General features: G+C 41.4%; 1 protein-coding gene across 1 annotated transcript in view; it reads left to right on the forward strand.

Moving 5' to 3' along the window:
* Window positions 1-16005, forward strand: part of mettl15 (methyltransferase 15, mitochondrial 12S rRNA N4-cytidine) — a 113565-nt gene that overhangs the window by 34703 nt on the left and 62857 nt on the right. The window contains exon 2 of the mRNA XM_068046485.1: window positions 12378-12514. Coding sequence (XP_067902586.1) covers window positions 12378-12514 — 137 coding nt within the window. The remainder of the gene's footprint in view (window positions 1-12377; window positions 12515-16005) is intronic.

Below are 16005 nucleotides of genomic sequence, written 5' to 3' on the forward strand. Positions count from 1 at the left end.
ACAATCCAAGTGAATTTCGTCTTATATACAGTAATTTAGTAATTTTGTGTTGGCAGTTTGATTCCATGTTAAGTATCTGTAATAGCCAGCTAAAAATTGTTAGACCCAATTAACACGCATTTTGCTCAAACATTACCATTGCTGTCATTTTTTTTTTTATCAATTAGGCTGAAGTTACAAGTTGATACTTAAAATTATGGTTGCAGCTACTTGAGATAAGCTTATTAAATTACAAAGTGCAGAATTGATATGTAAATTATTATTTTGGGGATGGAATGCTACCAGAAAAGGTACTTATGGAATCTATCATATGCTCAAAGACCAATTAGAAACAAATCATCTGTGTTCTACTACATTCAGATCAGATGAAAATTGAACTGGACTGCACTAGGTAAGGAAATATGTCGACTTAGTTCGCTGAGTTCCATTGACAAAATACAGGAATATAATAGACTTGCAGAATGGGCATGTAATTGGTAAATAAACTTCAATGTAGGTAAGGTTGAGGTAGTACATTTTGGCAGGAAGAATAAGGAGGCCACATACTCCTTAGAAAATAAGTGTCTAAATGTGGTAGAGGAGCAGAAGGATTTGGGGGTACAAATACACAGATGTAGTAAAGCAAATTAAGTATGGCTATTTAAAAAGAAACAAATCACTTGGATTCCTTTACCGCACTGAAACAGGCCATTCAGCCCAACAGGTCTATTTCGATGTTTAGGCTCCACAGGAGTCTCCTCCCACCTTACTTCAGCTCACACTATTAACATATCCTTCTATCCCTTTCTCCCTCATTTAATTATCTAGCATCCTGTAAATGCATCTCTGCAAATTTTGATGATCTACCTCCTATACCAGAATCATTATTTATAAACAGAAAGAGTAATCATCTTAATACTAATCACTGGGAGATACGACTTTACATCTTCCCAATCGAAAAAGCATGTCAATACTATTCTCTGTTTTCTGTTAGTCAATTTTCCATCTATGCTGCCACATCTCCTTTAATATTGTGCATATTAATGTTATCAACAAGCCTTCAATGTGGCACCTAATTGAAAACACCTTCTGCATTTCCTTTATTAATTCACTTTGTTATTTCCTCAAAGAGCTTGAGTAAATTTCAGATATGGCTTTCCTTTTACAATGCTGTTCTGGTTGTCGTTTATTAACCTGTGTCTTCCTAAGTGAGTATTTGATTTATCCCATATTATGTCCTCTAAAGGTTTGCCTGTTACCGATGTTAGGCTAACTGGTTAATACTTGTCTAGTTTATCCCTTTCTCCTTTCTTGAACAATGATGCTAAATTGGCAATCTTCTAATCCTCTAATACAGTCTCCAACATATCCAAGAATGTTTGAAGTAATATGGTCAGAACTGTTGCGATTTCCTCTCTGACCTCATTCAGCATTCTTGGATGCATGTCATTAGGAATCAGTGCCTTTTCCACTTTTAGTTCCACTCTTTGTTTTTATTATCTATAGTTACCCTAATTGTATCCTTTCATTTCTACTGTCACACTCTTTTGTGACATACTAGTCATTTACTATCTCTGCCATCACCTCTGTCTCCCATGAGATTTTCTTATTTTTAATCTGCCCTATCCTTACTTTGTTTTTACTTTTAATGTGCCTAAACAAGCCTTTTGTCCTATTTACTTTTGTTGCCTGCCTTTCTTTATACCACTTCTTGGCTTTTCTAATTATATTTTGTTTCTCCTCTATCTTTTTATTTTTTTTCTTGAAGTCCTGTTTTATTAGCTCTAGATTTCTTCTATGCCTCACATTATAATTTGTCTATTTGAGGAACTCCAGCATTTTCTGTATCCTTTTTGTTCTGGTAGGAATATGTTCTATAGCCAAATCGTCACCTAGTTGAATTTTCCCATTGTGCACTCTTACCTGCTATTTAACTTTCCATTTTATCTGGGCAAGTCTCCCGTTTAATCACATAGAGATTTCTAGAGGGATAGAATTGAAACGCAGAGAAATAATATTAAACTTGTGTGGAACTTTGGTTAGACCATACTTGGAGTATGATGAAGAGTTCAGGTCTCCATATTACAAAAAGGATATAGAGGCACTGGAGAAAGTGCAAAAAGGATTTACTAGAATGATACCAGAACTAAGGTTCTACCTATCTGGAAAGATTGAACAGGCTAGGGCTCTTTTCTCTAGAAAAGAGAAGACTGAAGGGTAATCTGATAGAACTCTTCAAGATTTTGAAAAGGTTTGATAGGGTAGACGTAGATAAGATGTTTCCACCTGTGGGTGAGACCAGAACTAGGTGCCATGAATATAAGGTAGTCAGTGACAAATTCAGGAAAAGCTTCTTTGCACAGAGAGTGGTTAGAATGTGGAACTCGGTGCCACAAGGAGTAGTTGAGTTGAATAGCATCGATGCATTCAAGGGGAAGCTAGATAAGCACATGAAGGTGAAAAGAATAGAAGGATATGTTGATGCAGTTATATGAAGAGGGTTGGGAGGAGGCTCATGTGGAGTATAAACACTGGCATGCACCTCTTGGGCTGAATAGCCTATTTCTGGACTGTAAATACTTTATATTTTGATTTATGGGATCTACCTGAGCATAAGTTACCTGTTGTACTTGCCTACATAATAGTCAATGCATTTGAAAATAGTTTGTTTTATGGAAAACATTTGAGACTTAACTAAGGATATGAAAAAGTATGATTATAAATGCAATAAACTCACTCATTTCTTCCTCCCTCATTCCTTCCCTGCACCCCAATGAATGAGTCCAACTTTCCATTTCAGTGCAGTTAATTTATTGAATTAATGTACTGCAGCTGTTGTAATTTGTCCTTGCTTTGGATTGCTGTATTCAAGTTGCGCGTTTGTCCAACTAATTAGATAAGCAGCAAATGACTTCAAGAGGAGGTTGGATGACCACCTGAGAGAAATAGACTTGCAGGGCTACGAGGATCGAGCTAGGGAGTGGGACGGATCTACATTGCTTTGTGGAGAACCAGCATGGATTCGATGGGCTGAATGGCTTCCTTCTGTGCCGTAAATAACTCTATGACCCTAATTGCAATAATTGCTATTGATAAATATTGCCACTTCACTGCAGAATTTCATCAGTTATAATGGTGTGGATGTGAGTCTTGACAATAAACTGTTGTTGACAGAAAAGGGATGCTGTTGGTCTTCCATAAGTGATCATATTATTGTTAATCTTTCTATGAGTAGCCTCTCCTTAGAATAAGGTCTTGCAGACTGGACACTCTGCTCAAGATGCAATCAAATGATCAGGATTATAAATAAAAGCAAAATACTCCGGATGCTGGAAATCTGAAATAAAAACAGAAAGTGCTGGAAATGCTCAGCAAGTCTGGCAGTATCTGTGGAGAGAGAAACAGTTAATGTTTTAGGTTGTTGACCTTTCATCAGAATTATAAACCAATCCAATGCTTGATGGGAATATTTAGATGCCATTTATTTATTTTGATATAATTGGTTGCCTTTTATAAAAGCACAGTCAATGATGGTGAATGGTTTAGAGGTTAAAGCAATGCACTGTAACCAACATATCATTTAAGTTTCTCATTTGCCCATTTTGCCCACTTAATTTATGACAGCTACCATAGGTTGAATATCAATAATCTACCTTGTTTACATTCCATTAAGACCTTTCAGCTGGAATCCCCACATAGCAATCTTGTAATTGTGTTCTCTCGTAAATTGTCATTCATCCCCTATATTCTTCCCCTACAAGAGTAGTGAGAGAATAAAAATAATCTACTTGTTTTGGCTCATTAAATCTAATTAATTGCTATGCATCCAGTCAAAACATTATAAAGGGGAAAACATCCTTTTTCAAAAAAAGTTTTACCCTCACAAAACTGCTGACCTTGCCTACAATGCATTTTGTAGATGGTTTCCTTCAAGGGATAAGAAATAATTGTTGAATGAAAAGATAAATAATATGTTTTTAAATTAAACAGGTGCCAACTTTGCATACCATTGAGAGAAGAAAAGCCCTTTCCCAGATATTATAAAAAGTTCAGGAGGGGAAGAAAATCTGTTGTAATATAATACCTGTTCATTTAAAAAACTTGAAAGCCTACCACTATTGTTTTTCCATGTTGCTAGCTACAGAGAAAATTCTGGTGTGTAGCTGCTGCAGAGTGATTAAGTATGTATGACTGCTTTTTATGTATTAAGACAGATTATATCTCAACAAAATTAGGTTTAGTTATAAATTCACTTGAAAGAAGAGACCTATTTAGAAACAATTGTGAGTGTACTATGAGCACAAATTAATTATGAATGATGTGTGTACCAGTAGTAATCTGCTATACAATATCATACATTGACCAACTCTTCAAACAGCCAAGAATGCATTGTGTTTTATTTTAATTTTGATGTATTTGTGAACATATTAAATAGAAAATATATTTTTGTCAGTCTGAAGTTATAATTATTTACCCTTAATTTAAACATTTGTCACTTGAAATTATCTTTCAAACCTGATTACTAGTAAGTTCTGGTTTGTTCCACTATTCTCAGTCATCAGTGTTGTTTTGAATGTCTTCGCACTTCAGTTGTTTAAATAAAGCTGAACTCTCTTTCTTGATATATTCCATGAAAACAGTTTCTGAAATCCAGGTCTGTCATGATGTTTACCAACTCAAAAATTACATGACTTCTTTTAATAATGCTGCAAGAAACCATATTTAGCATGTGATTTACATAAATGTGTCCACAATTATAATGCAAAGTGTCCATCTGTCACTTAGCAATTTGACACTCCTGGTCATGGCGACTCCATTGATTGAGGCTTAGTGTTGTATCTCGGAGCTCTTCAGCCTGAGGTAATTTGCTGTGTTGCAGTTTTTCTCACTGCTTCACTCGAAAGACGACACTTGGTTTTGATTCCCCTCACGCAACAAGGGGAGACTGATGATAACATAGAGTCATAGAGTTGTACAGCACAGAAACAGTCCCTTCGGCCCATCCTGTCTGTGCCAGCCATCATGCACCTATCTATTCTACTCCCATTTTCCAGCACTTAGCTCGTAACCTTGTATGCAATGGTGTTTCAAGTGCTCATCTCAATACTTCTCAAATGTTGTGAGGGTTCCTGCCTCTACCACCCTTCAGGCAGTGTGTTCCAGATTCCAACCACTTTCTGGGTGAATGGGCTAAGATTTTGTCTGATAATAGAGGGTACAGAAGAATAATGGTTATGTTACTGGATTATTAATCCCGCGCCTAAATTAATGATCTCCATGCATTCAAATCTCACTTTGGTAGCTAAGGAATTTAAATTTATTTAGTTCCAGATTTATTTAATTATCATCAGTAATAGTGACTGTGAAACTACCAGATTATTGTAAAAACCCATCCAGTTCACTAATATCCTTTTTAGAATCATAGAAAGTTTAAGACAGAAAGAGGCCACTTGGCCCATCGTGTCTGCCAGCCCGAAAAACAATCCACCTATTCTAATCTCACCTTCCAGCATTTGGTCTGTAGCTCTGCAGATTACGGCACTTGAGGTGCATATCCAGATTCCTTTTGAATGAGTTAAGGGTTTCTGCCTCAACTACCCTTTCAGGCAGTGAGTTCCAGACCCCCACTACCCTCTGGGTGAAAAGGATTTTCCTCATCTCCCCTCTACCAATCACTATAAATCAATGCCCCCTCGTCACTGACCACTCTGCTAAGGTGAATAGACCCTTCACCTCCATTCTATCCAGGCCCCTCACAATTTTGTACATTTCAATCAGATCTCCCCTCAGCCTTCTCTGTCCAAGGAGCACAACCCCAGCCTATCCAATCTTTCCTCATAGCTGCATTTTTCCAGTCCTGCCAATATCCTCGTAAATGTCCTCTATACCCTCTCTAGTGCAATTACATCCTTTCTGTAATGAAGTGACCAGAACTGCACACAGTACTCAAGTTGTGGCCTAACCAATGAGTTATACAGTTCCAGCATAACCTCCCTGCTCTTGTAATAAAAACAAGAAATCCTAGAACCACTCAGCAGGTCTGGCAGCATCTGTGGAAGGAGAAGCAGAGTTAACGTTTCGGGTCAGTGACCTTTCTTTGGAACTCTTCGGAACTCCCTGCTCTTGTATTCTATACCTCGGCTAATAAAGGAAAGGATTCCAAATGCCTTCTGAACCACCTTATCGACCTGTCCTACTACCTTCAGGGATCTGTGGACATTCACTCCAAGGTCCCTCACTTCCTCTACACTTCTCGGTATTTTCCCATTAATCGTGTATTCCTTTTGCCTTGTTTGACCTCCGCAAGTGCATCACCTGACACTTCCCCAGGTTGAATTCCATTTGCCACTTTTCTGCCCATCTGACCAGACCATCAATATCTTCCTGCAGCCTACAGCTATCCTCCTCTACCAATCTTTGTGTCATCTGCAAACTTCTTGATCATGCCCCCTACATTTATGTCCAAATCGTTAATAAATATCACAAAAAGCAGGGGACCCAGTACTGAACCCTGCGGAGCGCCACTGGAAACAGCCCTCCAGTCACTAAAACAGCCGTCAACAATTACCCTTTGTTTCCTTCCACTGAGCCAATTCTGTATCCATCTTGCTGCATTTTCCTGGATCCCATGGGATTTTATTTTTTTAACCAGTCTACCATGTGGGACCTTGTCAAAAGCCTGGCTAAAATCCTGTGCCTTTCTAAGTGACAGTTTATCCTGTCTCTCGGAATGATTCCAATAATTTGCCCACTACTGAGGTTAGCCTGACTGGCCTGTAATTATTCAATCTATCCCTCGCTCCCTTTTTAAACAGAGGTACAATGTTAGCAGTTCTCCAATCCTCCGGCACCACACCTGTAACCTGTGAGGACTGGAAAATGATGGTCAGACCTTCTGCTATTCCCTCTCTTGCTTCTTTTAACAGCCTGGGGTACATTTCATCTGGCCTTGGTGATTTATCAACTTTCAAGAATGCTAATTCCATTAATACTTCCTCTCTCCCTATGTTTATCACATCCAATTCTTCACACTCCTCCTCCTTAACTACAAAATCTGTATTGTCCCCCTCTTTTGTGAAGACAGACTCAAAGTATTCATTAAGAACCATACCAACATCTTCCACCCCGACACATAGGTTACCTTTTTGGTCTTTTATGGACCCTATTCTTACCTTAGTTATCCTCTTACTCTTAATGTATTTTTTTTCCTTCATGGGATGTGGGTGTTGATGGTAAAGCCAGCATCTGTTGCCCATCCCTAATTGTCCTCGAGAAGATGGTGCTGAACTGCCTTCTGGAATCGTTGCAGTCCATCTGGTGCAGGTACACACAGTGATGTTGGGGAAGGAGTTCTAGGATTTTGATCGATCAACAGTGAAGTAATGGTGATATATTTCCAAAGTCTGGATGCTGTGTGGCTTGGAGGGGAACTTGCAAATGGTGGTGGTGCCACGTGTCTACTAGGTGGAAGAAGTCACGGATTTAGAACATGCTATCAAAGGAGCCTTGGGAAGTTGCTGCAGTGCATCTTGTAGATGGTACACACTGCTGCTACTGTGAGTCGGTGGATGGGGTGCCGATCAAGCAAGGCTGCTTTGTCTTGGATGGTATCGAAGTTCCTGAGTGTTGTTGGAGTCACACTTATCCAGGAAAGTGGAGAGTATTCCATCACACTCCTGACTTGTGCCTTGATGGTGGATAGGCTTTGGGGAGTCAGGAGGTGGGTTACTCGCTGGAGAATTCCCAGCCTCTGTACTGCTGTTATACCCACAGTATTTATGTGGCTTCTCTAGTTCAGCTTTGGTCAGTGGTAACACCCAGGATGTTATAATGTGGGACTCGGCGATGGTAATACCATTTAATGTCAAGGGGAGATGGTTAAATTCTCTCGTTGGAGATCGTCATCGCCTGGCACTTTTTGGCACAGATTCTACTTGCCACTTATCAGCCCAAGCCTGAATGTTGTCCAGGTCTTGCTGCATACGGACTCGGACTGCTTCAGTATCTGAGTGGTTGTAAATGGTACTGAACTTCTTACAATCATCAATGAACATCCCCACTTCTGCCCTTATGATGGAGGGAAGGTCATTGATGAAGCAACTGAAGATGGTTGGGCCTAGGGGACTGCCCTGAGGAACTCCTGCCGTGATGTCATGGGACTGAGATGATTGATGTCCAACAATTACAACCATCTTCTTTGTGCTAGATATGACTCCAAGCATTGGAGAGTTTTCCCCCTGATTCCCATTGACTTCAGTTTGGCTAGGGCTCCTTGATGCTGCTCTCAGTCAAATGCTGCCTTGATATCCGTGCAGAGAGATCGACCATTGACATGCTGTTCTCCCTTCGTCAGATACAGGAGAAATGCCGTGAACAACAGATGCCCCTCTACATTGCTTTCATTGATCTCACCAAAGCCTTTGACCTCGTCAGCAGACGTGGTCTCTTCAGACTACTAGAAAAGATCGGATGTCCACCAAAGCTACTAAGTATCATCACCTCATTCCATGACAATATGAAAGGCACAATTCAACATGGTGGCTCCTCATCAGAGCCCTTTCCTATCCTGAGTGGTGTGAAACAGGGCTGTGTTCTCGCACCCACACTTTTTGGGATTTTCTTCTCCCTGCTGCTTTCACATGCGTTCAAATCTTCTGAAGAAGGAATTTTCCTCCACACAAGATCAGGGGGCAGGTTGTTCAACCTTGCCCGTCTAAGAGCGAAGTCCAAAGTACGGAAAGTCCTCATCAGAGAACTCCTCCTTGCTGACGATGCTGCTTTAACATCTCACACTGAAGAGTGCCTGCAGAGTCTCATCGACAGGTTTGCGTCTGCCTGCAATGAATTTGGCCTAACCATCAGCCTCAAGAAAACGAACATCATGGGGCAGGACGTCAGAAATGCTCCATCCATCAATATTGGCGACCACGCTCTGGAAGTGGTTCAAGAGTTCACCTACCTAGGCTCAACTATCACCAGTAACCTGTCTCTAGATGCAGAAATCAACATGCGCATGGGTAAGGCTTCCACTGCTATGTCCAGACTGGCCAAGAGAGTGTGGGAAAATGGCGCACTGACACGGAACACAAAAGTCCGAGTGTATCAGGCCTGTGTCCTCAGTACCTTGCTCTACGGCAGCGAGGCCTGGACAACGTATGCCAGCCAAGAGCGACGTCTCAATTCATTCCATCTTCGCTGCCTTCGGAGAATACTTGGCATCAGGTGGCAGGACCGTATCTCCAACACAGAAGTCCTCGAGGCGGCCAACATCCCCAGCTTGTACACACTACTGAGTCAGCGGCGCTTGAGATGGCTTGGCCATGTGAGCCGCATGGAAGATGGCAGGATCCCCAAAGACACATTGTACAGCGAGCTCGCCACTGGTATCAGACCCACCGGCCGTCCATGTCTCCGCTATAAAGACGTCTGCAAACGCGACATGAAATCGTGTGACATTGATCACAAGTCGTGGGAGTCAGTTGCCAGCATTCGCCAGAGCTGGCGGGCAGCCATAAAGACAGGGCTAAATTGTGGCGAGTCGAAGAGACTTAGTAGTTGGCAGGAAAAAAGACAGAGGCGCAAGGGGAGAGCCAACTGTGCAACAGCCCCGACAAACAAATTTCTCTGCAGCACCTGTGGAAGAGCCTGTCACTCCAGAATTGGCCTTTATAGCCACTCCAGGCGCTGCTTCACAAACCACTGACCACCTCCAGGCGCGTATCCATTGTCTCTCGAGATAAGGAGGCCCAAAAGAACTCCCACCTCACCCTTGAATTCATCTCTTTTGTCCGTGTTTGGACCGAGGCTGTAATGAGGTCAGGAATCGAGTGAACCTGGCAGAACCCAAACTGAGCATCTGTGAGCAGGTTATTGCTGTTAAAGTGCCACTCGATAGCACTGTCGATGACACCTTCCATCTCTTTGCTGATGACCGAGAGTAAACTGCGGCAGTAATTGGCTGGATTGGATTTGTCCTTTTTGTGGACAGGACATACCTGGGCAATTTTCGGGTAGTTGCCAGTGTTGTAGCTGTACTGGAACAGCTTGACAGGGGTGCAGCGAGGCAAAGAAATCTGCCATTCTTACCCGGCTTGGTTCCAGACTCTCAACAATGACTCTTAACTGCCCTCTGAAGTGGCCTTGCAAGCCACTCAGTTGTACTCAGGAAGATGGCTCACCACCACCCCCACCCCCACCACCTCAAGGGCAATTGAGGAGACCAATAAATGCTGGCCTTACCAGCAGTGCCCACATCCTGTCAATGAATTTTAAAAAAGCATCTTTAGGCTATAGTCACTCCTCTGGTTTCTGGGTTGAGCTTCTGAATTGGGAGACACATGTTAGAAACAAACCACACTGTGTGACATTTATTTTTTAGATCCTTTTTCATTTTTAAGGGTAGAAAACTCCCTGGATGACCACGTCTTTTGAAGGCAATGCTTATTTTCTGAAGTGTTACAACAGTCTCATTCAGCACTTGTCGTCATCTTTTACTGACTTTTTTTCGATGTACTCTCACTCGCTCTCTTACTTCATTAGATAAAATAAACATCAATGGTGTGCTGAGTTGTTCATGCTAAAACCGTCGCTTTTTGATTGAATCTTTTGTGGTTAATTTTTACAGAGGAACAATGTGCAATTTTTAATGTTTTTGCTACTGTATTAACTTGGTTGGCAGTTTTACTCAAAGCACTTTTAAAATGAATCCAGTTCTATATAATATTTTTTCAAGTTTTGCTCCTTTATCCATTTTCATCACCACCCCCACTGCCCTTCACTGACTGGGGTGACGCGCCAAGGGCAATTTTAACCATACCTACAGCCAGGCAGTCACTTAAGTTGGCTGGAGACTTACCTAGTGATATCCTGTCCTGTTCCTGCTGTCTTCTATTTTAACCGCTCTACTGAGCAGGTGGGAACAAAACCTGCCTCAAGCCAGCAGCGACGTTAAATATGCATGTCTGGATCTGATTATGTCATTGGTCCTCAACTGCAGTTTTAATTGGTGGCCTGAGCAGGGAAGCCATTGTGGCTTTCCCACCAAATAAAGCTAGCCGGAGGAGGAACCAAGGTCAGAAGAGGTCCAAATTGATGAGTTACTGTCTGCTTTTTTTTTTACTTTTCTTGTAGGAGGAGCAGGAGTGTCCTGATTGAGATAAACTAACTCAACACAGATCAGTAATGAATCCTGCGACAATCTTGATTTCCGTGGATCAGCACCACACTGCATTTTGTGTTTACCGACTGGGCCACAAAGGAGCACCAAGCCTTTCCTTTTGCAAAAACGCTTGTTTTTGCAATTTTAGATGTGAAAAAACCATTAATTTATTCTATAAGGTGTAGTAAACGGGAGAAGAGTTCGCTGATCTGGTTCATTCATGCAACACTGCAAATTAGTAAAGATTTTCAAAGTTCCTTTCCTTAAAAAGTCCATAAAAGTGATGGTCTGGAAAATATCAAACTGCATCAGTCCCTGTGGACATAAATTACAGCATATTAATTATCAAACTATGTATCTGTATTACATTGTTTAATGAAACCATGTTTAAGGTATAATAATGCCTTTAGTTTGTGGTGGTCACATTTAGAGCATCATATTTATTGTAGAGTCGATGCTGATAGCTGCATAGATTTTTTTCTCACATGGAGTGAATATTTATTGTCCTTTTCTATTAACTAATTTCTTCCCTTACAAACCAGAATACTCTTGCTCCCACATATTTTTTTGTGGTGTGGGTGGTGGAGGGAGGGAGGAGGGATAGCAGCATGGTGGGGAGGTGACATTGCTATTTTCAAATTATTGTTTTCACCCAATACTGCTTGTTCATGCTCACTGCAGAAGTCAGCTTCCATAGCTAAGGCCCCATCTCCTGCGAGTTGTTGCACTGAAAGTTAAACTTGTGCATGAAATGACTGACATAGCTTGCCTCTGGATATATAGTCATCTTCATGGCAGACATATTACACAAGGTCCAGCATGAACTGCAGCCCTCTGATATATACATAAAATAACAGACCAGTTGACCCTTTATTTCGGCTAAACTAGAACTCCATATAACTCGCAGTTCTTGCATCTCTGGTCAAAAGCAGATGTTTCATGATGTTTTGTGGAAGTTCCCAAACTTTCTCAACAGGTTGTTGATTCATATTTTTGTTACCTGACTGGATAGGAAGTGGAAAGCATACCCTGCACTGTCTGAAGGAGCTATTTACTAGTTTAAAGCTTTGATAAATAACTCCCATCTACTCGTAGCTCGGATATACAATTTAAAAAAAAGTATATATATTTTCAACTAGGTGTCATTTTGGGATTCCTGTGTGTTGGGAAAATAGTACAATGGGATATTTTTTATTTGAAAATGTTTCTCACTCTAATGACATTTCTGCCATTTTTTCAGATATTTTTAGATATGACATTTGGAGCTGGAGGCCATACAAAAATGATCCTTTCCCAAGCTTCTGACATCTCGGTGTTTGCCTTAGACAGAGATCCAACAGCATATAAAATTGCTAAACAGATTTCCCAGGCATATCAGTAAGTAACATACAGATGGACGTTTTTTATTAAAAATTTTAAGACATAGGAATTATGGGACACTTTTTCTGACAGTGATACTTATTGTTGCTACATTTACTAGTTTAAAAAAAATGCAGGAGTGAAATGGCCTAATGAATTGCTTCCTACTGAGCAATGACTAAACTTTGCAAAGTGAGTCTAAGTATAAAACGTTAAAGAGAAATTGGAAATTAGAATTGTGATAATTTACAATACTACAATTCTTGCAAGTGCAGTGATTTTGCATCTTAAAATAGTCCATGTTTTTGCATTAATTTTTAAGACATATTTTAGGTTGTGATCGTGTTCTTTGTGTATTGAATTACTTTAGTATTTTGCCAACCGATTGTTTTGTGGTCTGACCGACTGTTCCAAGAATGAGCCATAATTTTTTTTAAAGATAGTCTGAAATTAAATATTGTGTTGGGTAATACATGTTGTTCTACTCAGCTGTAACTTGCTTTCCTTTTTTGATCCAAAGGCCTTGATAGTTTAATCTCTACAGTCAGCATTAAGAAGCTTTTTTGAAGGCAGAGTTGCTCATCACATAACTCCTCTTCACATAACTCCTCTTCACATAACTCTTCTGAGTCTTGGGGTAGCTTAAGTACAAATGCAAAGGTCTTTGGGCTTAAACTCAAGTCTTCTAGTTAAGAATACTAAACTCTGATGATGTAGATTTAGACCGCCCTGCAGTATTGTTTTCTGATTAAAACGGTAAGTAATTACGTGACAGCATGTGTTAACATTATCCAAAATTTCTGTTACGAGAAATTTAACAGAAGCATTACTTGAAATATTTGAAGTTTCATTTAACCGTGGTTCCTCATTGAGGCAATGATGTAACCAGTAATTGTTACAATTTCTGACTTGTGCAAGATATGAACTTTTATCAACACGCTAGATTTGCTGCTCAACTTGCATCCTTCTATTTGAATCTGACATATCTGGAATTACTCTGTATATATTACAAGAGTGAAGCATCCCGTACAGATGCGATTTTACTGGACTAATTGCTCGCAGAATGTATGCACTGCTTTCTACGGTCACAACGAAGCTTCCTGGTCTGTGTTCAATGAGGTGATCCAAACCAGGATTAACTGGACTAGAGAGGGGCAAGTTATCCATATTTCCTCCGCTGGAACACAGCGGGAGCAGCGGTGGCCTGAGAACGCAGCGAAGATAAATCACAAAGTAACATCACAGCACAAGGAGTCAGGTGGGATGAGTGTTCTGGTAAACTTTTAATTTAATGTAAATTAATCAACTATAAAATAAGACTAGATTAATTAGTATGAAAACTAAAGCCAATTTGATAATTTATCATGTACTTACAGTGTTCAATTATTTAATCAGGTATAGTGGGATAAAGTTAAAATTAAAATAACAATTGAAAGTAACACTAAAGGGTTCTTTTAATTTTCAGTAAACTAAAATCTATATAGATAAAAGGAGTTGAGTAAAAACATTTAAGTTAATCTCCCTATAAATTAAAGTGACATCAGCACAAGGAGAGCACTGATTGGCGAGTACCTGGTGAGTTTTTATTGAAGTCTTAAGTTTGTTTCTGTTAAGTCACTTAATAGTCCAATAAATACATGCTTGGTAGGGCACCTTGGGTCTCATGGAGTGCCATGTGAGAACTCTAGGATGCTTCTTATGTCCTGGACAGCTATGGGCTGAATTTTACGCCACCCAGCGGGTCGGATGGTGGCGTGGGGGCGGCATAAAATTGAGCGGGAGGCTCTGGAAGGCCTTCCCATCCCGCCTCCGGCCATCTTTTACGGTGGGTTGGGGGTGTGTGGTTGCGGTGGGAGAACGGCCCATCCACCCATGGCCAATCAAGGCTCTTAAGTGGCCACTTAATGGCCTTCGCCCGCCTCCACTGGTATTTTACCCGTGGCAAGCGGGCATGCTGGGGATGTGAAAGACCGGCCAGCGATAGCTGCCGGCCTTTCCGCACTGCAGGAGGGTGCCATGGCAGTTGGGCACAGGGTGCCCGATTGAGGGCCGCCCCGCCTCCCAACCCAAGGCACAACCGATTCCCCCGGTGAGGCATGCCCAACTTGTCTTCACTCCTGGCTCCATGTTGTTGGCTGGGCTGCAGTCCCAGAAGTGGCCACCGCTTCCGGTGGCGCTGCTGGCCCACTGATTGGCCGGCAGCTCACTGAGGCGGGAGTTCCTCCCTCAAGCGGGTGGAAATCCCACCTCGGGACAATTAAAGCCCGGGGACCCGTAAAATGGATGGATCCCCGGGATAGGCGGAAGCGGTTTCGCCACCAACTTGAGCTCCAGGTTTATGTGCTTGAGTTGCAGCTGGCATCACTTTGATACATCCATGAGGCTGAGAGTTTTGTGGAAAGCACATTTCCAGAAGTGGTCAACCCACAGCTTAAGGCTGTGCAGGTAGGGAGGGAATGGGTAACTGCCAGATAGTCAAGGAGGACCAGGCAGGTAGGTGGTGATGCTAAACCTGTATTGATCCTTAGTTAGACCACATTTAGAGTACTGTGTGTAGTTCTGGTCGCCGTATTATAAAAGGGATATAGAGGCACTGGAGAGGATGCAGGGAAAGTTTACAAGGATGATACCAGAAATGCATGGGGACACGTATCAGGAAATGATGAACAGGCTGGGTCTCTTTTCTCTTGAAAAAAGATGGCTAAGGGGTGACCAAATAGTGATCTTTAAAATATTGAAAGGTTTTGTTAGCTTGGATACAGAGAGAATGTTTCCACTTGCAGGGAAGGGCAAACCAAGGGCCATCAACATAAGGTAGTCACCAGGGAATTCAGAAGAAACTTCTTTACCCAAAGAATTGTGAGAATGTGGAATTCGCTATCATAGGGAGTGGTTGAAGCAAATAGTATGGATGCATTTAAGGGGAAGCTAGACAAACGTATGAGGGAGAAGGGAATAGAGGGTTACGATGTCAAATTTAGATGAGGATAGATGGAAGGAGGCTCAAATGAAGCATAAATGGCAGCATGGACTGATTAGGCTGAGTGGCCTGTTTTGATGCTGTATATTCTGTGCAATCTATGTATTGTAACTGTGCCGAAGGTACACTTTCCCTTCTCGACCTGTCTGCAGCCTTTGACATGGTTGACCACACCATCCTCCTTCAACACCTCTTCACTGTCATCCAGCTTGGTGGGACTGCTCTCACCTGGTTCCATTCTTACCTATGTGATCATAGCTAGAGAATCACTTGCAATGGCTTCTCTTCCTGCTCCCACATTGTTATATCTGGTGTCCCCCAAGAATCTCTCCTTGGCAACCTCTTATTTCTCATCTACATGCTGCCCCTCCACATCCGAAAGCCACATTTGTTTTGAGTTCTGATGAAAGGTCACAGACCTGACACATTAACTCTCTTTCTCTCTCCACAGATGCTGCCAGACCTGCTGTGTATTTCCAGCACTTTATTTTTAGTTTAGTTTTCACATATACACTGACAACACCTAGCT

The sequence above is a fragment of the Heterodontus francisci genome, chromosome 14 (genome assembly GCF_036365525.1).
Source record: "Heterodontus francisci isolate sHetFra1 chromosome 14, sHetFra1.hap1, whole genome shotgun sequence".
Lineage (NCBI taxonomy): Eukaryota > Metazoa > Chordata > Chondrichthyes > Heterodontiformes > Heterodontidae > Heterodontus > Heterodontus francisci.